Source organism: Microchirus variegatus, assembly GCF_963457635.1.
Source record: "Microchirus variegatus genome assembly, chromosome: 21".
In the NCBI taxonomy this organism is placed as follows: domain Eukaryota; kingdom Metazoa; phylum Chordata; class Actinopteri; order Pleuronectiformes; family Soleidae; genus Microchirus; species Microchirus variegatus.
Window position 1 is genome coordinate 14,099,655 of NC_139822.1, and position 23,442 is coordinate 14,123,096.

Genomic DNA, 23,442 nt, shown 5'->3' on the forward strand with positions numbered 1-23,442 from the left:
TCATTAGCTGTAAACAAACACACATAATCTTAATGCACAAATGCATGAAGAATACAGTATATTGTGCTTGTTGGTGGTGGTTCGTTCTCTGCGGCGCGGTCAACAAACAACATCCAAGAAAAGCCTCTGACTGCGAGTAAAAGCATCATGAATACATTTATTAACCTGCAAAATGCAAGACTGAAGCCAGTTGACAGTATTTACACTGTAGGATCATCACCAATGAGCAGCTACTCATTCAGCAACAGTGGTTATTCAGTGATCCAGCTCTCATGAGAGTTTCAGCTTCATAGTCCACATGTAATAATATCATACAGTACGTAAAAAGGACACCTTTGATGCAGACACACAGTTATTCATAAAAGTAACAGTAATTACAAACGCTAAAAATCCATCATCCACCTTCATGGCATGACTTTAGTTTGAGTATATTTGTGTGGATGAATGTCTTTCTGACCCCTCAGGGTCATTAATGGTACTGTCTCTCTGTGGCAGTGAAAAAATCCTCCAGAACGCTCCTCAGGTACTCAAAGGTGGGCCTGTCTTCTGGGCTTTCTTTCCAGCACTCGTCCATGACGTTATAAAGCCCATCTGAACAGTTGTCTGGCTTTGGCATCCTGTAGCCCTGCTCGAGGTTCTGGATCACTTCTGGGTTGGACATACCTGCACAACACAAGACCACATTTGATGTTTTTTGTCTATTATAACCCATGCTAAACTTATAATAATGAGTACAGTGAAGGATTACCTGGGTAAGGTATGCGTCCATATGTCACTATTTCTGTGAGGAGGATACCAAAGGACCACACATCGGATTTTATGGAGAAGGTGCCATAGTTAATAGCTTCTGGAGCAGTCCATTTGATGGGGAACTTTGCACCTGTGGACACAGGAGAACATTCATATATGATAGAGAAAACATTTGTGTGCATACAGAGGGATGAGGAATGATGAAACTTGTCGGGTTTGCTCCTTTGTCGTACTTCAAACTGTTTGCAGCCGTTGCCTACGTCTGTCTTGACATAAAAAAAATCACTTCCTGTGCACAGAGACAGTCGTGTGGAGCGGACGCGCTTTCACCATTGTGTGAACTCATTTGAAAATGGTGTGAATGTAGCAGGCCTCTGTTAATATTTAAAAGTGCACACTGTGCAGTTTTAACACCACAACCTTATAACATTAAAAACTAAGTCCAGGCCCAAAGGCTCCAAGGCTCAAAGGAACATGGGACATAAATAACCTCAGGTCTCCTCTCCGAGGTGCCGTTACCTTCTCTGGCCGTGTACTCGTTGTCCTCGATGAGTCTCGCAAGTCCAAAGTCAGCAATCTTACAGAAGAGTTCCTGAGACACCAGGATGTTGGCAGCTCGCAGGTCTCGATGAATGTAATTCCTCTGCTCAATAAAGGCCATGCCATCAGCCACCTGCAGGGGGCAGCACATCATCAGTCAAACCAGTTTTGTGTGTGTGTGTGTGTCTTCTTTACAACCTTTTTCTGGCATCAACACTGATCCAAATGAGATAGAACCTAATTTCTGAGGAACTGGTTAAGTGTAGAGCTACACTTTGAATTTGAATACTTTGTTTAGGAAGTCAATACAGAGTCCTAAAAATGATAGTTGTGCACTTGGAAAAACCTATCTTTGAGAGGACATTTGACCTTGTGGGGACATTTTTGTCTGGGTTCCACAAATTTAAAAAAAAAAGGACTTTTTCAGGGTTGAGACCTGGTTTAGGTTTAGAATTGGGTTTAGGGTAAGGGCTAAAGGCATTTAGTTGGGATGGTTAGTGTTAGGTTAAGGGGCTAGGGCTAGGTCAATGTGTCCTCACATTGTGTGTGTTCTTGTATTTTAACCATTTCTTGCATAAACACTGACCTTGTCAGGACCAGTAATCCTAATGTAGACCAAAACCTGGTCCTAATATGGCAGAACCTCACTTCTAAGGAGCTGGTTGGGTTAAGGGCTAACATTTGAATTGTGGTTATAGGTTAAGGTTAGGGTTAGCCATTAACTGGTTATAGTTAAGGTGAATGACGTTGCTTTGTTTAGACTGTTCAGATGAATGGGAGACAGTCCTAAAATGGATAGATATTCCAGTGAGTGTGTGCGTGCGTGTGCGTGTGTGTGTGTGTGTGTGTGTGTGTGTGTGTGTGTGTGTGTGTGTGTGCGTGTGCGTGCATGGTTTTGAGAGACTCGTGTGTCTGAGTTGGACCCATGAACAGAGAAATTCCCAAACCAGGGAGTTTACCCCTTCCTCAGGTCACTTTCTTATACCCTATTACCTCTGTGCTCTGCCTACATACTCCACCCAGGCTCTACTTCCTGATTCTAAAACCTGTATGCCTGTCCTTTTTTTTAATTTCCCGTTCCTGTCTTTACACAACCACAAACTGGCTTATAACTCTGATTCAACTGAGAGCTTTCAGATATACTTTGCCTCTGCTACATATATGGGGTCAGTATAGGGGAAATGACTATCAGGGAACTACTGTCAACTTTTTGTGGCCATTTCTGCAGAATTCCACACCCACAGATGCGAGGTATCTGTATCCTGAGTGATACTTTATCTGTGTTTGAAATCAGTGTTGTCGCTCCGTCAGTGGCGCATATTACGCACAAAAGAATGTAGCACATCGTTGCGACAGGACCTCCTCAGGATCTTGTCAGAAACCTGAGATATGCATATGTTGATGTACGGTATTTCACAAACTCATACAACCTAACACCCTCTATTTCATTCATGTGACTGTGGAGAGAATCTGTGCAGACAACGTTTCCAATGGGACATCACATGAAGGTTAGGGTTACTTGCTTTCGAGGTTTTCACCACAAATGCCAACAGAGCATGTCGACTGCAGCTTTACTGCACCGTTCTTTGCCCACAAGGCCCTGCAGAGACTCTATGTCTCCGAGTCAAACTCTATGGGATCTGAGGATTTGCCTCCTCCAAATGAATCATCTTTTGTCTTGCTGGGAACGTCAGCCTGTCTTTCTGTGGTTGGGTTTTCCATTCCCACAGTGCGCGAAACCTATAGCTCCTTTAATCACGTGTAAGAGTGGAAACAGTCGACCGAGGATAGCTCTGTAATTATTAATGAATAGTAATTGGACGGAAAGTTCGACCTTTAATGATACACTCTGCTCGTTCGGCTCTGTTGTTTATGTTTGTAAGCAGAAAATGAACAGCATCTGGTTTGGTCATAGCTTAGCTTAGCTTAGCTTAGCTTAGCTTAGCTTAGCATAGCACTGGCTGAGTTCCAGATATTCAACACTCTCATTTGAACTTAACCAACCAAATTGTAGTCATTTGTTACTACTTCAAGGTCCCCGCGTGTGACACGTATGAGGATTCATTGGCTAAATTTGAAAATCCTACCCATAGGTATGCTAGTATATGTTTATAATTGCTTTAAATTAAAATTTTTCTTATAAACTGGAGCTTTAAAGGTGCATTATGTACTAAATCTAAAGCAACTGGCCGTAAAATCCTCCTAATATGTCACAGAGACTCAGGAATAATGTTCATATAACAAACTGAACTCACCAACAACAACAGTACAGACAAAATATTCACAAAAAAATCCTTTGCAGACTGCAAATCATGTTTATGTTTTGAAATCATGTTTGGGCATGTGGCGCCACCTACCGCCGTCTACCAAGCATTGCAGAGCAACCACGGGTTGCCAGTTACGTCTGAGCTACAACGGCGGAGAAAACAAAACCTAAAAGACCTCGGTAATTAGAATTTGAGTGTAGTAACTGTTTTTGGCCACATTCTTACATATGGCGCCTTTAAATTGAGTATTCAAGACTTTTATAGGAATAAATAGTTACCACAGCAGGTTTTGTCGCCGTGTCCTGAAATAGTCACTTTAGTTAAGCCGGAACATTTGTACAAAGATTTCCTTTATTTTGACTGTGGTAATAATGGGGTTGTATTTCTCCCATGTCTAGACTGACATAAATCATTGTACACGCCTGCACACACACACACACACACACACACACACACAGCTGTGTTGCTATCACAAGATTAGTATTGAATGTAAGCCTCATTAAAGCAGCGGCCAGTCTCCATGTCTATGAGGAGGATCACGCTGGGATTATGAGAAATTAAAGAAATTAACGGAAAGGTATCTGCTTAAATGCAGTGCAAAGAAAAGGACAAACATTGAGCAAGTAAAATAATAATAATAGATGCTTGCCTGAGCTGCCATGTCTATCAGAGTGTTCATGGCCAAATTGCTTCCCTCTGTTGTTTTCAGGTAATCCACGAGGCTTCCTGTAAGACATCACATGCACGGCTTCAGAAAAACAAAAGATTCCTGTTTTTCCTTCCTCACTGGCTCTCACTATACGCTCTGTATTTATCTCACATGTTCCATTTCTGCAAACACCCCCACCTGTACTGTGCATCCTGAATATTATTATTTTAATGTATTTTAAGAAGCTTTTCGCTGGAAGATTAAGAAACAATGAAAAGTGACACGGACTCAGGAAAACAAAAGTGAACATTTTCCCCTTTGTCAAAAACATCACAATTCCCCACAGGCATAAATAGACGCAGTTGGACCAGAATAGCAGCTGAAATCAGGGAACACAACATGGTGAAGGAAGTACACGATGCATCACTCAAGGCTGATGCCCAGTTTCTGACAGCAGACTTTGTGTTGAGCTTGATTAAGACGAGACAATACCTCTCTGGTCAAGGCAGACTAAAGGAAATACTTTAAAGACAGATGAATGTGACAGGAAATAGGAGGCAGAAGTCCGAAAGACTTGCTTTTGAAGTCTGAGAGCTGGAGGAGCGCTCTTTGTCAGGGGTCACAAAGGGAAGCTGGAGTGACGCGCCCTGTTATTTTCCATCTTTTCCCCGTCTCTGATAATAAAGAAAGGAGACAAAGCGAAAACGATGGGATCTCCGAGCCATCCTTTTCTCTTGACAACAGAGGCGACGACTGTGTCCCCTCCACACGTGGACGCCAGACAAAGAGGCCGCCTCATGGAGGACCAGTGCTGACGGTTTACAGGCCACTATAATAAGACCACACAAAGGCCCTCCTTTCATTTCAGCTGTAAGGTCGCTGTTGTTGTGTTTCCAGACAACGTCCTTCTATGCATTTTGTCAGTGTTCCACACATTGAAAAGGAGCGCAAAGTCCTTTCAGGTTCAAGTTCTGTTTTTAAATTGCAGTGCCACAGATTAGAATAGATTAGATTAGACTTTATTGATCCCACGCTGGGGAGATTCTCACGTTGCAGCGGTTAAAGGAGAGAGAACAGAAATATAACACAATTGAATAAGAATAGAACTATGAAAATTTTTTTTTATAATAGACCAATTGAAATTTCGGTAACACGTATCGTTAGCCTAATAGCATAGTTGCCTAAGTCATATTTGAATGTTTTCGGAAAACAATAAAAAAATATTTTTTTAGCAAGCACATTGGTAAAGTTAGGCAGATATCACAATTACCAAAATGACTTAGGCAATTATGCTATTAGGCTAACGATATTCACCGTTAACTAGCTGCTTACAAAGTCGCATACTAGTCCTTTATTAGTAATCATTAAGCGCATATTAACACCTTATATTAACTAACCTTATTCTTCCTCTAATATGACAAGAATTAAGATTTTTCCTACATAAGGTGTTAATATGTGTTTAAAATGTACTAATAAAGGGCTAGTATGCTACTTATATGCATGTAAGTAAGCACCTAGTTAATGGTGAATATATGTTCCTTTAAGGTACTACTCAACCCTTTGGTCGACCACAAAAGTCACTATATCTCATTGAAAAATGCATCAAGCTGAACTCACTAACACTTAATGTGACTTGCATGCAAACCAGGTTTATTATGAAAAGACGTCTCAACCGTTTGGTAGAGAGCCTGTATCTGTAATAATGTAGGGTCTAATTTCACGTTATTGTTATCATAGAGCGATAAATAGATGTCATGATACACATGATATCAGCATTATGGAGGTTGCTATAGGTAGTTTTCCGTTTTGATTTATGATCTGCAGTAAATTTGCTTTCACTTCGAGGAAGATACAGTGGAAACCCCTCCCCCCCACATAATCATTGTTTGTTTCTAACAGTGTTCCAAGACTTGTGTGCATGTGTCTTTGCATGTGCCCAATAAATACTCTGGAAAGCGTCCAGCTCTCGTCAGGGGTCTCGGCGAACAATAACACGGTCGAATCAGCCCTCTCCTGTTTTTACACCTCTAATCTCACACCGGCCAGGAGAGACTTCCTTTTAGTGAGTAAACACTTAGCCTGTAAAAATGGTGAAAGTTCATGTTTGGTTGGAAACATTTTAACGTGGAAGAGCGACTGCAGGAGAGTCACGAGGAGAGGCTGAAAATAGCCTATCAGAGGCCCGAGCCACTTCAGCCGAGTGAGGCAACGCTCATGGTGCGCCCCCTTATCTTGGTTTTTATCCTGCAGCTGCGTTCATGTGCAGTCACGGCGGATGATTACACTGCACACTAATGAGCGTCTCGTATCATCACCTATATCAAAAGGCAGGTGTGGCTCTGTGATTAAAAGACGTGCGGCGACTTCGCGTGAGTCACCGGAGCGAAGGAAAAAAGCTCATGAAAGGGTTGGAAACCGCGCGAGGCCCTTGTTGAAGCACGTTCTCATAGAGCCAGAGTCTGATAACAGATCGACATGTTTGATCCTGAACGGTTTATAACACACGCAGTATTAGACTTTGCTTCAGGCACAGAGAACCTTCTTTCAGCTTGAGATTATGCAAATGATCCTTGTTATACAGGCTTAGGCATATTTTCTTTGCTCAGACAGAATACAAAAAGCCGGTGTCATTACAATTTTCTTTTCAACGAACACTCATTTCATGGAAATACCCGGTAATGATTACAGCATGTCCAACCTACCGTTTTCCATGTACTCTGTCACAATAAAGATCGGCTCCTGGGTCACCACAGCGAAGAGGCGCACCAGGCGAGGATGCTGCAAGTTCTTCATCATGTTGGCTTCGGCCAGGAAGGCTTCCACGGACATTGTGCCCATCTTCAGGTTCTTAATGGCCACCCTCCTGTCATTATTGTAGATGCCTGCAGGCACACAGTCAAACAAACGTCAGCAACTCTGCACCTGGTTGCATAAATTAGTGTTTCCCAATCCTGCTACGACACAGCTGACTCAAATGAATGGGTCATTATTACGGTTAGAGCTTGATGACGAGCAGACTATTTAAATCAGGTGTGTTGGAGAAGTGGCAACATCTAAAACATGCAGGGCAGTATTGGGAAACACTGGCATAGATAGCAAACAAACTAGGAAAAAGTCAAGGTATTGGTTTTTGAAACCAATTTTATTAAAGGACTCATATTGTACCCTATTTCTCCAAGTTAACCTAGTTCCCTGGTGTCCTAACGAACATGTCTGTGACATGCTTTGGTCAAAATACCTGAAGGTTGAAGCACCACAGCAGTTCAATCACTCTGCCAAAACAGCCCGCTTTTGAGCGCCTGTCTCTTTAAATGCAAATGAGACACAGGAAACTACGTCAGCGTCACCGAGGCTCCGGCAGCTAACAGCAGTTAGCATTTGGAAAAGCGATCATTTGCAGGCTCTAGCAGGCACATTGGCGTCATATATAACATGTGTAAATCCTCTGATGCTGGAAGTTTGTGTAGAACTCTGTGCTGTAGCAATAATTGCGCAGAAGTCACAAAAATAGACAGTTTTTCTTTCCTTTTTGTTCGTAAAAAGACGAGTTAAGTGAACTTTGAACTGTGCAGTTTTTTCCAAATTTCACAAATCCAATCCGATTTTTAAAATTTTGAACACTTTTTGCCCAGGTGTGTTTGTGAAAATGAATGACAGGAGTTTTCCCGTACCTATGTGCAATGAAAACACAACTTGGTTATCACACGTTTTCATGTCACCTTATGTAAATAAACCTCTCACAGTGAACGGCAGTCTCTCCCATTATTCAAATACATCCGCGAGCCAACGCTTGGACGAAGACGCCCAAACAAAAACGCCAAGTCTACACGCGAGACGATCTTGTAAATAGAGAGTTGCTGAGAAATGAAGGACGAGTTTTGTGGTCGGACAGTGTTTAGCTCTGATACGGTGGTTTGTTTGGCATGTTTTAAATGGTGCCACTGACAGAGGGATGGAAAATAGACGGCACAGAAATCTCTCCCATTGAATAATAAACAGGTCGTGGTGCAGATGAAAACATTCAGACTTCTTGTTTAATGTAACACTCTGCAACCGCAATAGACAGATATTGTTTGGAGACACTATTTCCAAGCAATTATGTCACAGTAAAGGTAGATTACAATGATGTTGTGTAACGTGATTAATGCTTCACATCACTCTCAACTTAGGCAGCTCAGACAAGTCTATAATTAAAGGCTGTTCGTGCATACGCTGCAGAAAAACCTTGGTGAAAGCCTTTTCTGGCAGTCCACAACTGAGCCGTGTGCAAAGTGCTTTAATCTGCTCTGTCCAGAAGGGAAATGATCTTTGTTACCCACCCATCCAGACTTCTCCAAACTGGCCTGCTCCGAGCCTGCGCTCCAGCTTCAGGGACTCGCGAGGAATCTCCCATTCGTCCTGCCACCAGGGCTTCTGCGGCGCCCTCGACTGACACGGCTTCATCATCTTTGTGCACAGCCCGTCTGCATCACCTGGACCAGCAGAGAGAGAGATTTAAGGTTACAGATCCAGCATGACATAATCTTTAAGATTAAACCAGTTCCTGTGTACGCACGTGAATGATGCTGGACCAGCTCCTTCAGAGAGTTAAATGATATCTTGGCCGTGATATAGAAGCCGCCGTTGTCCATGTTGCGGATCCTGTAGTGCTTGACTCCTTCGCCTGTGTTATGGTCCAAGTCTCTGATTGACAAGGCGTAGGAGCCTACAGCAAAGGGGGGGGGGGGGGACAAGCCTCAGTCACAGAGGTCACAAACTCGCGGCCCGCAGGCCACATGCAGCCCGCCGCTTAATATCAAGTTATAATAAGTTATTACTGCATGTTTTATTTGACGTTTATATTGTGAAATATTTAGTCCCATATCAAAACAAACACGCACTTTAGATTAGGGAAACACATATTCACCATTACTAGGTGCTTACTAACATATATAAGTTGCATACTAGCCCTTTATTAGTCATCATTAACACCTTATTCTACCTCTATTACGACATGAATTAAGATTTTTCCTACATAAGGTGTGTAATATTTACTAATAAAGGGCTAGTATGCGACTTATATGCATGTAAGTAAGCACTGAGTTAATGGTGAATATGTGTTTCCTACTTTTATTTTGAAATTACGTGTAATATCATCATAAATATGATTATTTCTTTGACTTTTTTTCCCCACTGACCAAACTAAACCCTCAGTGGCCCCCAAGGTCATTTGAGTTTGAGAAAAGTAGTTATTATTGATGGATTTTGTCACTATAATTAATACCAGTCTAGTTCCTGTAATATCTCCATTAAAAAGCATGTGGAATTATAGCGATTAGCAGATTCTGTTGACAGAACATGGATTTAGGGATAGTTGGGGGCGTGATACTGAGGAATCTTATACAGGTGATGACAGTAATGTCCTGTGAAAGCTCCAGTTACACGTTAATCATGTGAGCCATGTGTGACGGCCCAGGCCGGTCTAGGTGTTCTCCTTCTGTATTCTCCCTTCCCCCCCTGCAGTGGCTGATGGCGGGGCGGTACCCTGATGGGAAACACCTGTGACCTGTGTCTATATTAGAGGGTTGCAGTCTGCTCGGTCTCTCTCTGCCTGCCGCCAGCGAAGCTCCGTCCGAGCCACCGTTTCCTTTTTTCGTTTGGTTTCTGTTTGGTCATGGTTATGTTGCACATTCTATTAGTTGTAAATAAATTATATCTTTAATTATCGTTCCTCCGTCCTCCCTTGGTCGTTTTTGTTGTGGTCTTGTGAGCCAGACCATAACAAATGGGGGCTCGTCCTATTGGTGTAAGTTGTTGCGTAATGTTGCTTCTGCGGAGATTGATGACTGATGTTTGCGAAGCGCTTTGTTTGATGTTCGCGCGTTGATTGCTGTGACGTCATTCTGGGGGTTCCGTGAGGGATTCCCCGTCGGAACGCTCGTAGGTGAGGATTGTACGAGAGGAATTGTTTTGGGCTAAGTATGTGGCTGTGATAGACGTGAGTGTGTTTGTGTAGGAGGATACAGGGAGAAGTTGCGTGTTGGCCTCGGTTTTCGCAATCAGTGTGGTGTCTCCCCGGCAGGATAAGCGCGTTTCCCCTTTGGGTTTCGTGGTGCCACTGTAGTGTGGGGTGAAAGTGGTTAGAGCGATTGTCTCGGGAGCACGTCCATAGTGCGGACGGGTTGCCAGCTTGCTGGTCGCTTGGTCACACTAGTGGTAGAAAGTGCGTAAGTACCCGCCATCAGTATCCCCTGAAGACTAGGGTTGAGTTTAGGTAGAAATGGATAGGCAGTTAGGGGGGGTTCATCCGCTGGGATTGAGGCCATAATCGTGTCTTCTTTTTCGTTTCCTTGGTGAGTTTGTCTTTGCACGTCTGTTATCATGGCAGGAGTAGAGGATTTTGTGAGGGCACCTTCAGAGGAATTTGTGGAGCAGTGCACAAAGGAGCAATTGCTGAAACTCGCTGAGGTTTATAAGATATATGTCTCTGATAAAAGGTTGAAAGACAATGTGAAGGCAATTGTGTTGGCGAATTTGTATGATCAGGGTGTGTTGGCGTGTGCGTCGGGGCCACCTGCGGAGGGAAAGGCTGCCGGTAGAGTCAGTGCACAGGTTGCAGATTCAAATTTAACGTTTGAGCAGCAGAAGGAGTTGCTTACGTTAAGGTTCCGGTTAGAGACAGAGAAGGAACTGGAATTGGAGCAGCTGAGGCAAAAGGCTGATTTGGAGAAGGCTGTGACCCTGGAAAAAGTAAAGCAGCAGGTTGAGTTGACTAAATTGGACTTGGAAACTCAGAGGTTGAATCTCATGAGCGACGGTAAATTTGTTGGGGGTCGAAGTGGTGACTCCGGTGATATTTTGAGTAGTTTAAGGTTAGTCCCGAAGTTTAATGAAAGAGACGTGGACACGTTTTTTGTCTTGTTTGAGCGTGTAGCCAATACGAGAGCTTGGAGCGACGCGGACAGGGTCGTGTTGTTACAGTGTGTGTTGACAGGGCGCGCACAGGAAGCATTTTCCTCGCTGCCGGCGTCTGACAGCGGTGACTACTCAAAGGTTAAAGCTGCGGTTTTGCAAAGTTATGAGCTCGTTCCGGAGGCGTATAGACAGCGGTTTCGGAGCTGGAGAAAAGGGGACAAGTCTCATTTGGAGTTCGCACGTGTGTTGGGAACGCATTTTCACCGCTGGTGTGCAGCTGCCGGTGTAACAGATTTTGGTGGGCTGGGTGACCTGATTGTGCTTGAGCAGTTTAAAAACTCAGTGTCTGAGAGGTTGGCAATATACATCAGTGAAAAGAAAGTGAGTACGGCGGCGGAGGCGGCCGCGCTTGCTGATGATTACTTGTTGACACATAAGAGAGGCAGAGGAGATTTCCCTGTCTGTGCTGATGGTCCAGTGGGGGGGGTGTCCTCCTGGGACAGGCCTCGAGCTGGGTTTTCACCGGCTAGGAGGAATGATCGGGGTCATAACAGTTGGCTGCCAAGTCGGGGCCGCGAGAATGAGGATTTTTGTCATTTCTGTCACGAAAAAGGACACTGGAAAAATGAGTGCCCTGTGCGTAAAACGCGCACTAAGTTTGGTGGCGGATTTGTGAAGCCAGCTGCCATGGCTGCGCCCGTCTCTGGTGCTGTGAGGCAGTGTGGAGATGTTCCGTCGTCAATTCAGTTGAATCCTGATTTGAAATCATTTTTGCCGTTTGTTTCAAAAGGTTACGTGTCTCTGGTGGGCAGCCAGGACAAAGTCCCGGTGATAATGTTGCGGGATACGGCGGCATTTGATTCGTTCATTGTGGGGTCTGCTCTGCCGTTTTCCGAGGAGTCGGATACGGGTTCTTTTGTTCCCATAAGAGGCATGGGGATGTCAGTTTTTCGTGTGCCATTACACAAACTGGTCCTACAGTCTGATCTGTTCAGTGGAGTAGTGAACATGGGTGTGCGTCCTGCTCTGCCTGTAGAAGGGATCCAGGTCATTTTGGGGAACGATGTTGCAGGGGGCCGTGTCTGGCCGGATCAGCCGGCTCGTCCGCTGGTTGTCCCGGTACCGCTTGGTACTCGGGGGCCAGATGAAAACGAGAAGAGGTTCCCGGAGGTGTTTAAGGCATGCGCTGTGACCCGCGCAATGATGAGAGCTTGTCCGGACGCCGGTGGCGCGGATCAGGCTGACCAAAAACTCATTGTTGCTGAATCATTGTTGTCACGTGTGTCTAACTCTCCATTTTCTATATCTCGCAGTGAATTGGTGAAGGAACAGAAGGCCGACTCCACATTGGCAGAGCTGTTTGAGTCTGTGCGTCCTGTGGGTGAGGTAAAGGACCTGGCACAGGGTTATTTTGTGGAGAAAGGAGTGTTGCTGAGGAAGTGGGTGCCGCACGGAGAGGGTTTCATGGGGGAACCAGTGTATCAGGTTGTGGTACCGTCGAAATTCCGTGATGTGGTTCTCAGTGTTGCGCATGATGAGTCTGGTCATATGGGCGTAGCAAAAACTTATGACCGGATCTTGCGTCATTTTTTCTGGCCACGGGTTAAGAAAAGTGTTTCAGCATACATAAAAACGTGTCACACCTGTCAAATGACAGGGAAACCAAACCAGGTAATTAAAGTGGCTCCGTTGTGTCCCATTCCTGCAGTATGTGAACCTTTTGAACATCTGATAATTGATTGTGTTGGTCCTCTTCCCCCTTCTAAGTCTGGTTCAGTGTATTTGTTGACGGTGATGTGCCAAAGTACCAGGTACCCTGCTGCGTATCCGTTGCGCACGCTGTCAGCCAAGGCGGTGGTGCGTGCACTCAGCCAGTTCATCTCTATATTTGGTATTCCAAGGATCATTCAAAGTGACCAGGGGTCAAACTTTTCCTCACACCTGTTTGCTCAAGTGTTGAAACAGCTACACGTCACGCACAACCAGTCCTCAGCATATCACGCACAGAGCCAGGGAGCACTGGAGCGGTTCCATCAAACATTAAAATCTTTGTTGCGGGCTTATTGTGTGCAGTTGAATGCTGATTGGGAGGAAGGTTTGCCGTGGTTGTTGCTTACAGCAAGGGAGGTTACACAAGAGAGTACGGGGTTCAGTCCAAATGAGTTGGTTTTTGGTCACACGGTGAGAGGTCCACTGGCTGCGCTGAAGAGTGGCTGGGGGGAGGCAGAACCTCCGCAGAATCTCATTGATTATGTAAATGGGTTCAAACATCGTCTTTATGCCGCTACTGAATTGGCAAAAGAAAAATTGGCCTCAGCCCAAAAGAAAATGAAGCGCATTTATGACCGGCGAGCTGAGTGTCGCAATTTTTCTGAAGGTGACCAGGTTGTGGCGCTGTTGCCTTTGGTGACGTCACCGTTTCAAGCAAAGTTTATGGGTCCGTATACAGTGGTCAAGCAGCTGTCGGAACAGAACTACTTGATTTCCACGCCTGATCGTCGAAAAAAGAATCAACTTTGTCATGTAAATTTGTTGAAGCCGTACCATGTTCGGGAGAGTCCGTCGCAGGGTGAGTCAGCTGATGTTGTGCCAGATGTTGGTGCACATCCAGTTTGTGTTGGTAACACACTGAATGTTTCTGGTGACAGATTTTGTGAGGATGGTTTACCTCAGCTTGACTCTGCGGTGATGTCTGGTCGGTTGGAAAATTCCCAGATGTTGGCAAACTTGGATCTCGTTGTGGGGCATCTGTCGGAGGCGCAGCGCACAGAGTTGGTTGGCCTCATTCAAAAATTTCCTTGTCTGTTTGGGGACACTCCGTCCTGCACCAGTGTGTTGGAGCACGATGTTGAGGTCGGTGAAGCCAAGCCGATAAAACAACGGTTTTATCGGGTAAGTGCAGAGAAGCGTGTGTTGATAGATGCAGAAATTGCTTACATGTTGTCAAATGGCATTGCGGAACCGTCGTCCTCCGCTTGGGCGTCACCGTGCGTACTTGTTCCAAAGCCGGATAATACGCAGCGGTTTTGCACAGATTATAGGAAAGTTAACAGTATAACCAAACCAGACTCCTATCCTTTGCCTCGGATGGACGATTGTGTAGATCAGGTGGGTTCTGCCAAGTTTATCAGCAAATTCGATCTCTTAAAAGGGTACTGGCAGGTCCCATTGTCCCAGAGAGCGCGGGAGATCTCTGCTTTTGTCACTCCGGCTGGGTTGTATTCTTACAAGGTCATGCCATTTGGTTTAAGAAACGCGCCTGCCACCTTCCAACGTTTGATGAATAAAGTCGTTGGTGATCTGGAAGGGTGTGCAGTGTATCTGGATGATGTTGTTGTTTTTTCTGATTCATGGTCTGTCCATATTGACCGTATCCAGAGGTTGTTTGTCCGTTTGTCCGAGGCGCAGCTTACTGTGAACTTGGCAAAGTGTGAATTTGCTCAGGCCACAGTGACTTACCTGGGTAAACAGGTTGGGCAGGGCCAGGTGCGCCCTCTGCTGGCGAAGGTTCAGGCTGTTGCTGGTTATCCTCCACCGCTGACAAAAAAGGAGTTGATGAGGTTTTTGGGTTTGGTTGGTTATTACAGATGTTTCTGTCGCAATTTTTCTACTGTTGTTGCGCCGTTGACTGACCTGTTGAAGGCAAAAGTTACGTTTACCTGGTCTCCTTTGTGTCAACAGGCGTTCGAGAATGTCAAGGCGATTTTGTGCGACTCTCCTGTTTTGGCTGCACCTCGGTTGGACAGTCCGTTTAAGTTGGAGGTTGATGCCAGTTTTGTCGGTGCTGGTGCAGTACTCTTACAGGAAGATGATGTTGCTGTTGACAAACCTGTGTGTTTTTTTTCCAGGAAGTTCAACAAACATCAACTGAACTACTCTGTGGTGGAGAAAGAGACCCTGGCTCTCATATGGGCCTTACAACAGTTTGAAGTGTATGTGGGCTCAGGTCCAGTGGTGATCTACACAGATCATAACCCTCTCACATTTTTGAACTCACTGCGGTGTGCAAATCAGAGGCTTATTCGTTGGTCGTTGTCTCTCCAGGCCTATACTTTAGAGATAAGGCATATTAAAGGGAAGGACAACTTGGTGGCCGACGCTTTGTCTCGTGCTCCTGTTTGATTTTTTGCTTCTCTGTTGTGTATTCTCTCTCTCTCTTAAATTGCTTCCAGGTACCAGTTGCTGGGAGGGATGGGGGTCACGCAGGTGATGTTGGGAGTAGATGGTGTTTTCCTCACATGTTGAAAACTGGGTATTGGGTAATGTATATTATTGTAGTTATTGGGTAATGTACTTTATATTATTGTTGTAATTGTCGTGGCTGGTTGGTCCACAGGGTTCCTGGTGGGACCCTGTTTTGATGGGGGGGGGTGTGACGGCCCAGGCCGGTCTAGGTGTTCTCCTTCTGTATTCTCCCTTCCCCCCCTGCAGTGGCTGATGGCGGGGCGGTACCCTGATGGGAAACACCTGTGACCTGTGTCTATATTAGAGGGTTGCAGTCTGCTCGGTCTCTCTCTGCCTGCCGCCAGCGAAGCTCCGTCCGAGCCACCGTTTCCTTTTTTCGTTTGGTTTCTGTTTGGTCATGGTTATGTTGCACATTCTATTAGTTGTAAATAAATTATATCTTTAATTATCGTTCCTCCGTCCTCCCTTGGTCGTTTTTGTTGTGGTCTTGTGAGCCAGACCATAACACATGCCTATAACTGAGTCATGGCTGGATTTTATACTTTGTATAAAGTACCTAAAAGGGATAAGTACAAGTATCTTACCAGAAAATTACTTTGGTCTAAGTAGAAGTCACTTTTTTGATAATATTACATCAGTAAAAGTCTAAAGTATATTACGTTTACTGTACTTAAGTAATTTTCTGATATAAAATGTATTACTTGAGCCATGGTATCTCAGTAGTAGGATTTTTAGACTAGTACATTTACTTGTACTTAAGTCAAATCTGATCAAAATAGTGGTACTTTTACTTTTTGTTTGTAGGAGTATGATCTCACTCATGTGGTAATTACACCCTTGTATTACAGTTTGGAAACTGACAATCCCATTTATCAGCGAACAGCCTTCGGTGCTAAACAGAAACTTGTAGACAGTGGGTGATGATGATGATGATGATGATGTAACCGTCTCACCTGGGTTGGTCTCGCTCTCTCGGATCAGGAAGGATCCTTGCGTGTTCCCGGGAGCGAGGAGGAGCCTCATGGCTTCGTTTCTGGAGATGTTCTTGAAGAACCACCTGCAGCGCAAACACACACAAACACACACACACTTTTTTTTTTTTTTTTTTAACCACTTCCTGTTCCCCAGGATACCCAGCATGCACTTATGTGAGATGAGATAAGGTGGTGTTGAGAACGGTATATTTTTTGTGTTTCCTGTGCGACGTACGGTTCGGTCTCCACCGTTGTCATAGCAACAAAGTTGTGAGGGATGAAGCCCTGCTGGCCCGTGGTGAGCGACTCCGCCAGGTACCACTCCGGGTCGTTCCTGCACGGACGTCAAAGGAGACAACGGCACGGGTTAAGTTACGGCCCTGTGATTTCCCTTACTTTAGGACCATGTAATGAAACCTATAGGTTCAGAAATCAGTTTCAAAGAGGGCCCCAAAGGCAAAGGAGTTCTTTGCAATGTAAACAATCAGTATATATGAAACGAGTCTCACATATCACCATAAGAGATGGGACAAAAACAAGTGAGTGAGATTGTTATATATCTTAAATAAGTTTATCAGGAACAACATAGAAAATATATTTTTTTTACGTTGACATCTATCACAGCAATTGCCAGGATTTGAGAAATAGGTATTTTGATTAAAGGTCCAGTGTGTAAGAATTAGTGATACTTTCGTTACAGATCTGTAAGCCTCTTGATTATTGGTTTATGTTTCCTGTCCTCACAATGTTTCCTTTTCAAACCCCATAAAAGTAATCACATGGTTATTGTTGTTTTTTTCAAGTGCTGACAGGAAAGAAAGAAAAAGAGAGTGAGAGGCAGGAAACATGGGGTGAGAACAAGTCAAACTTGTATAACAGCTATCTTGCTGGAAAATTTGCTTGGGAAGAGTCTCCGTTGTGCACCTCGATGACGTCGGTTTATTTTACAAGCTGTAAATAATGGTCACAAACAAACAGCTGGTAAGGATGCACTGGAGGCTATCTTTGCTGCACACACTGACAGGAAGTGGTGGAGGCTGAAATGTTGACTGGGCCTGAAATGTTGTCATACTTCACTTTACCAGATTTGGCACGTGTTGCGTTTTGTCAGCAACTTACTTGTTGAGGATTTTGAGTCTGTCGCCCTTCTGAAAGCCCAGGTCGCCATCATGGTTGGGTTCATAGCTGTATATGGCCACCACGAGGTTGTCTGCAAGAGAAATGTGCTCATTCATCTACTACTGACAATCCTAGCTGGAATTTGGACGACATACTATATGAAGACTTTTTGTCAAGTTTTGGACGACATACTAAAGTGTGGTTTTTTTTCAAATTTTGGAGGACATACTATGCTATTACTTGTTTTTAATCAAATTTTGGACGACATACTAAAGTGTGACTTTTTGTCAAATTTTGGACGACATACTATACTATGACTTTTTGTCAAATTTTGGAGGACATACTAAAGTGTGACTTTTTGTCAAGTTTTGGACGACATACTAAAGTGTGTTTTTTTTTCAAATTTTGGAGGACATACTATGCTATTACTTGTTTTTAATCAAATTTTGGACGACATACTAAAGTGTGACTTTTTGTCAAATTTTGGAGAACATATATATGATGACTTTTTGGTCAAATTTTGGACGACATACTAAAGTGTGACTTTTTTGTCAAGTTTTGGACGACATACTACACTATGACTTTTTGTCAAATTTTGGAGGACATACTAAAGTGTGACTTTTTGTCAAATTTTGGAGGACATACTAAAGTGTGACTTTTTGTCAAATTTTGAATGACATACTAAAGTGTGACTTTTTGTCAAATTTTGGAGAACATATATATGATGACTTTTTGGTCAAATTTTGGACGACATACTAAAGTGTTACTTTTTGTCAAATTTTGGACGACATACTATACTATGATGTTTTTGTCAAATTTTGGACGACATACTATACTATTACTTTTTTTTAATCAAATTTTGGAGGACGTACTAAAGTGTGACTTTTTGTCAAATTTTGGACGACATACTATACTATGATGTTTTTGTCAAATTTTGGACGACATACTATACGATGACTTTTGGTCAAATTTTTGGCGACATACTATAGTATGACTTTTTTGTCAAATTTTAGACGTCATACTATACAATGACTATACAAAATTTGGACGACATACTAAAGTATGACTTTTGTCAAATTTTGGACGATATACTATACATTGACTTTTTGGTCAAATTGTGGACATTTTCATTTCACCTTTTGAGAGTTAAAGGTTTCATTCCCTGGAGTAGCTATATTATGTTTCCAAATGGAGTCCAAGCATAGAAGGAACAACAAAGATTTGTCGCTAACAAAGACTTGCTTCTTACTCAAGAACAGAAATATAACACTGCATGTGATGAAAGATGATATGGAGCATGGGGGGGGGGGGGGGGGGGGGGATTTGAAGCCCCTGAAGCAGCAGCACACCGGTAATAAACACCTATACAATTGAAATGATGTCAAAATAAAGACTCAAAAAGAAAAAGTAGGTCCTGCACAGATTCTACAGCACTAATAGATATTTAAAACAGAACATTTCACATGAGTAGATTAAAATCTAATCAGATACTAATCATTGTGCTTTTCATATTTTATCTGATTACCTGGCAAAGGGGATGTAGGAGGCGAATGTTGTGACGCGTATGGAATCAGCTGATCTGTGTACTGGAGCAAAAGGGGAAAACAACGAGGTTCAGTTTGAGATTTCAGAAGAAGTGCAATGAATAAGCATTGGAAACTGCAGCACATAGAGATACAGGTGCTTTTGTCCTTCAAACTAAAGGCACATGTGACGCACGCAGAGAAAACAAATAATGAGAGTGGTCAGGCCATTGTGAATGTGTGGTCATTCACTGTCAGCCACAGAAAAACCCCCAAACCTACACTATTCATACCAAGCTACACACAAGCGCTTATTTTAGACACATTTGCGTGCGTATAAAAGGATGTGCACTTACTGGATTACATGACTGGGGAGGTATAGGACAGTTGCAGTGTTCACAGATCTCATCCAGGTTCTCAATCCAGTCGGTGTCTGAATAGTCTGAGCTGCAGTTACATCCCATCTTTTCTGCAGTGCAGAGAGAGCTTTTGTTAAGGCATTCATAACAAGGACTCATTTCAACAGGGGGGGAAATAATTCACCATTTTGGTTTGGACATTTAAGGCAGCCCATGGTATCAATCTACGGTCATTTTAAAACAAAAAAGTGATCATAAGGGGTCATTATACCATTTTTTTTTTGGTGTTTTTCATTAAAACTCAAACTTTTATTCATCAAAAGAGTTGCAAATTGAATAGAAAATATCGTCAAGACGCTGACAAAGAAGCAGCAAAACTGTTTTCAGCTGCGCTAACATCATTGCACAAGGGTTTTCTAATCATCCAGTAGCCTTCTAACGCAATTAGCGAACACAATGTACCATTAGAACACTGAAGAGATGGTTGCTGGAAATGGGCCTCTATACACCTATGTACATATTCCATTAAAACCAGATGTTTGCAGCTGGAATAGTCGTTTACCACATGAACAATGTATAATGAGTGTATTTCTGTGTTATATTCATTGAAAAAAAGTGATTTTCCTTCAAAAATAAGGACATTTATAAGGTTTGAACGGTAGATGGCTTGGAAATAATACATAAATGAATGAAGGTTGCACGGGATACGTTTTAATGTTTTGTAGTCGCAGCTAAATATGCAAAATGTGCCTTGATCGGATGTGACTGACGGCCTCAAAATGGAGGCTTTTTCAACCTCCTTCTTCCTGCACAGACGTGCAACACTCAACTATAATAACTGTTAATAGAACCTTTGCTGTGCTGCAAAATCTCTGGCCTCTGCATGTCCCAACTCTGGTGTAGACTGTGCATAAAACCGAACACAAATGCTAATCTTGTACAATCCGCACGTCGGCACGCGCTTTGTATTGTTGTGAGACTGCACAGGCCCCGGCTTTTCTCAAGCTCGCTTGGCCCCGACAGTGGAACTCTCACAGACCCACAGGGGTCAGTGGGCTAATCGCAGCCGGAGCCGTGAGAAAAGCCCGGAGAGGCCTGACCTGGTAATAAGTGAGACCCCAAGAAATGAATCACAGGAGTTTTCCCCCCCTTCCTCCTCCTCCTCCTCCCTCTCTCTATTTTAAATGATCAGTACTCCTACGGCTTCTGTTCTGAACTCAAGGAGTCACACGAACAAAGTCAGCGTTTTCCACTGAGGGGCTATCCTCTGCTTTTTATGGCCTGCAGCTGAAAACACTTCACGATGTTCACTGTGTGAGTGAGAGATCCATGAAACCGAACAAAGACGCCTGAACTGAAGTCACCAATGTTGTCAGTTATTAATAATTATTTTAATTTTAAATTCCTATAAAAAGAATCAACCCTACAGTGGATACAAAATGACACATGGTGTAAATTTTCCTTTTTGTGGCATTTATTTCCTCATGAAAAGTATTTTCAGTTGACATCCTGTTGCTTTTACCTACATTAACTGTTATATATTATAATATATATATATATACACATACATATATGTGTATATATATATGTATGTATATATATATATACATACATATATATATATATATACACAAATGTTCTATTTTAATCATATACTTGTAATTCATCCATTATAATAAAGCCTACCTATTTTCTAAGTTACTGTTTTCTTCGGTTTTATCAGCAGGTGAATTTGTGAATTATGTCTAAAAGAAAATGTAAAAATCGAAGATTCAAGTCAAGGGTTCACATGATATGACACATTATTTCTGCGCGTGGCCGCTGGTGGTTTCCACTCTGCTTTTAGCGTTTAGAATATTCCATACAAATGTCAACATTTAAAAATAATCCTTTTTTGGATTTATTGTATGTCGTATGTATAACACACAGTCTAATAATAATGACAGGAAAATTACAATTTCTGAACTTCTATCTAACTATAACTGAAAGAATCACAAGTTTGAAACTCACCGTGTGAAATAATATGAGCCGTCAGACATCAGGTGTCGCCATAGAAATATTCGGATTTAAATTGTCATTTTAAATTATTATTTTTCTTAAATTAAATAAAGAAATATTCCACTTTAAGTGAGTTTCTCACTGCCGAAGCATATAGGTGTGAAGATGTCATCACCCGCTTCTCTTATTATAACTAACCCACTGCTAGGTAGTACTGATGTGGCATCTGTAGCGCGCACACACACACACACACACACACACACACAACCACACACTCTGTGGAGGAGAGCGAAACAGTTTCCTGTCGTTGAAAGGTTGAGGCTTGCTCTGCAGACTTTACTAACAGGTGCTTACTTTGCAGCTGTGTGTGAGCGCAAAGGGAACGTTATACAGGCTCCATGGTTAAAAGAGGTCAGGACAGCCGAGACGTGAATGTTCCAGTGCAGTTAGGAAAAGGAGGCTTTGGTAGACACTTATTTGAGGAGACAGTTGCAAATCCAATCGTGTCGAATATAGTGTCGACACAACAAAGGCTATTTTTGTCCCCCCCCCCAGACTTGTGGTTTGTGTTCGTCTGTGGCCACTGGACCCTTTAAAAATAGACCTTTGGTCTAGTTTTTCACAACCAGGTCGAATGTTGGCACTAAATCGGACAAAATTATTGAGTAAGTGTGTGAGTAAGGTGATGAGCAATCACATAAATGTATCGCTCTGTGGAATGGAGGTCACATTCAGCCACAAGAGGGGTCACGGAAATCACATACATGTCAGATTATGGACGCCCTGACGATGATTCTCGATGTGGACCGCATTTTGTGGTGAATGGCTGCTGCTGCTGCTGCTGCTACAGAGCGTGCACCGGCAGGAAGTCGGTCCAAACATGACAGGAAGCGCAGAGAAACGTGTGCTCAGACGACTCTCAAGGCAAAAAGATACGCGCCTCGCTTCTCAAGTGAAAGAGTTTGTGCGTTCGGAATTGCGGCGTCTAAAGATTTTGAGCAAGTAGTTTCGCTTTTTTCAGAGAGTGGACTGATTTCAATACGACAAACATAAAAGGGCACATATCATACATATCGGATCAGCTGACAGTTTTGCGACGGCGTTGCGCTCGCCTACAGCTGTTACTATACCCAAATGTGGCTGGAAATCACTTTCTCTTACGCAATCAGATTAGAGATACTATCAACGAGCAGCGACTTTTCCAGACCTACGACCTCCACCGCTTCACAATCCAGGTGTTGGCCTCCTTCATGTGAGCAAAGTAGGGCTCTTTGCTCGCTGCAAATCCCCGCTCGTGTGCACAAACGGTCTTTAAAGGTCCAATATTATATCTTATTTCTCCAAGTTAACCTAGTAAAATGAACCTTAAAGGCGCCATATGTAAGAATGTGGCCAAAAACGGTTACTACATTCAAATTCAAAACACCAAGGTCTTTATGTTTAGTTTTCTGACGTAACTGGCAACCCGTGGTTGCTCGGCCGCTGAGACTCTACTGACTGCAATGATTGGTAGACAGCGGTAGGTGGCGCCACATGCCTAAACATGATTTCAAAACATAAACATGATTTGCAGTCTGCAAAATATTTTTTTTAATGCATATATTTTGGCTGTACTGTTGTTGTTGCTGAGTTCAGTTTGTTATATGAACATTATTCCTGAGTCTCTGTGACATATTAGTAGGATTTTATGGCCAGTTGCTTTAGATTTATTACATAATGCACCTTTAAGGGACAGGAAATTACATCAGCCACAGAGGCTACTGGGAGCTAACAGCAGTTAGCATTTGGAGTCTCTAGCAGGCACATCGGCGTCATATATAACATGTATCCACTGGACAGATAACTCCTCTGAGGCTGGAAGTTTGTGTAGAACTCTGTGCTGCACTGTGGAGACAAGAATAGAAGTTTTCGCAGACTTCACGGACTTCCGGTTATCGGATGCCGGAGCTCTGCTAGACAACAATTCCAAGAATTTAGCATCAACATCGCGTGTTTTATCTCCTGTACTTAGACTGAGGAGGACCACAGAAACATGAGTCATCTTTATTCACACTTTAGCAACTGGTAGGGCCTCCAGATTCCCAAATAGAAGGATTTTAATGATTAAAAAGTTGATTTTGCATAATATGGGACCTTTAACTAACTCATATATCATGCATTTTCATCCAGTATGTGTCTTCACTC

The 23,442-nt window shown here is 43.1% G+C and overlaps 1 protein-coding gene across 1 annotated transcript; it reads right to left on the reverse strand.

Annotated features, from left to right (window-relative positions):
- Positions 1 to 469: 469 nt before the first annotated feature.
- On the reverse strand, positions 470 to 19,365 carry lck (LCK proto-oncogene, Src family tyrosine kinase; the record flags this gene model as incomplete). Its single annotated transcript, XM_083908171.1, has 12 exons — positions 470 to 663; positions 749 to 880; positions 1,270 to 1,423; positions 4,207 to 4,283; positions 6,909 to 7,088; positions 8,526 to 8,678; positions 8,762 to 8,911; positions 16,239 to 16,342; positions 16,495 to 16,593; positions 17,379 to 17,469; positions 18,904 to 18,964; positions 19,258 to 19,365. The coding sequence occupies 12 exons, from the start codon at positions 19,363 to 19,365 to the stop codon at positions 470 to 472; spliced, it is 1,503 nt and encodes a 500-aa protein (XP_083764297.1).
- Positions 19,366 to 23,442: the final 4,077 nt, after the last annotated feature.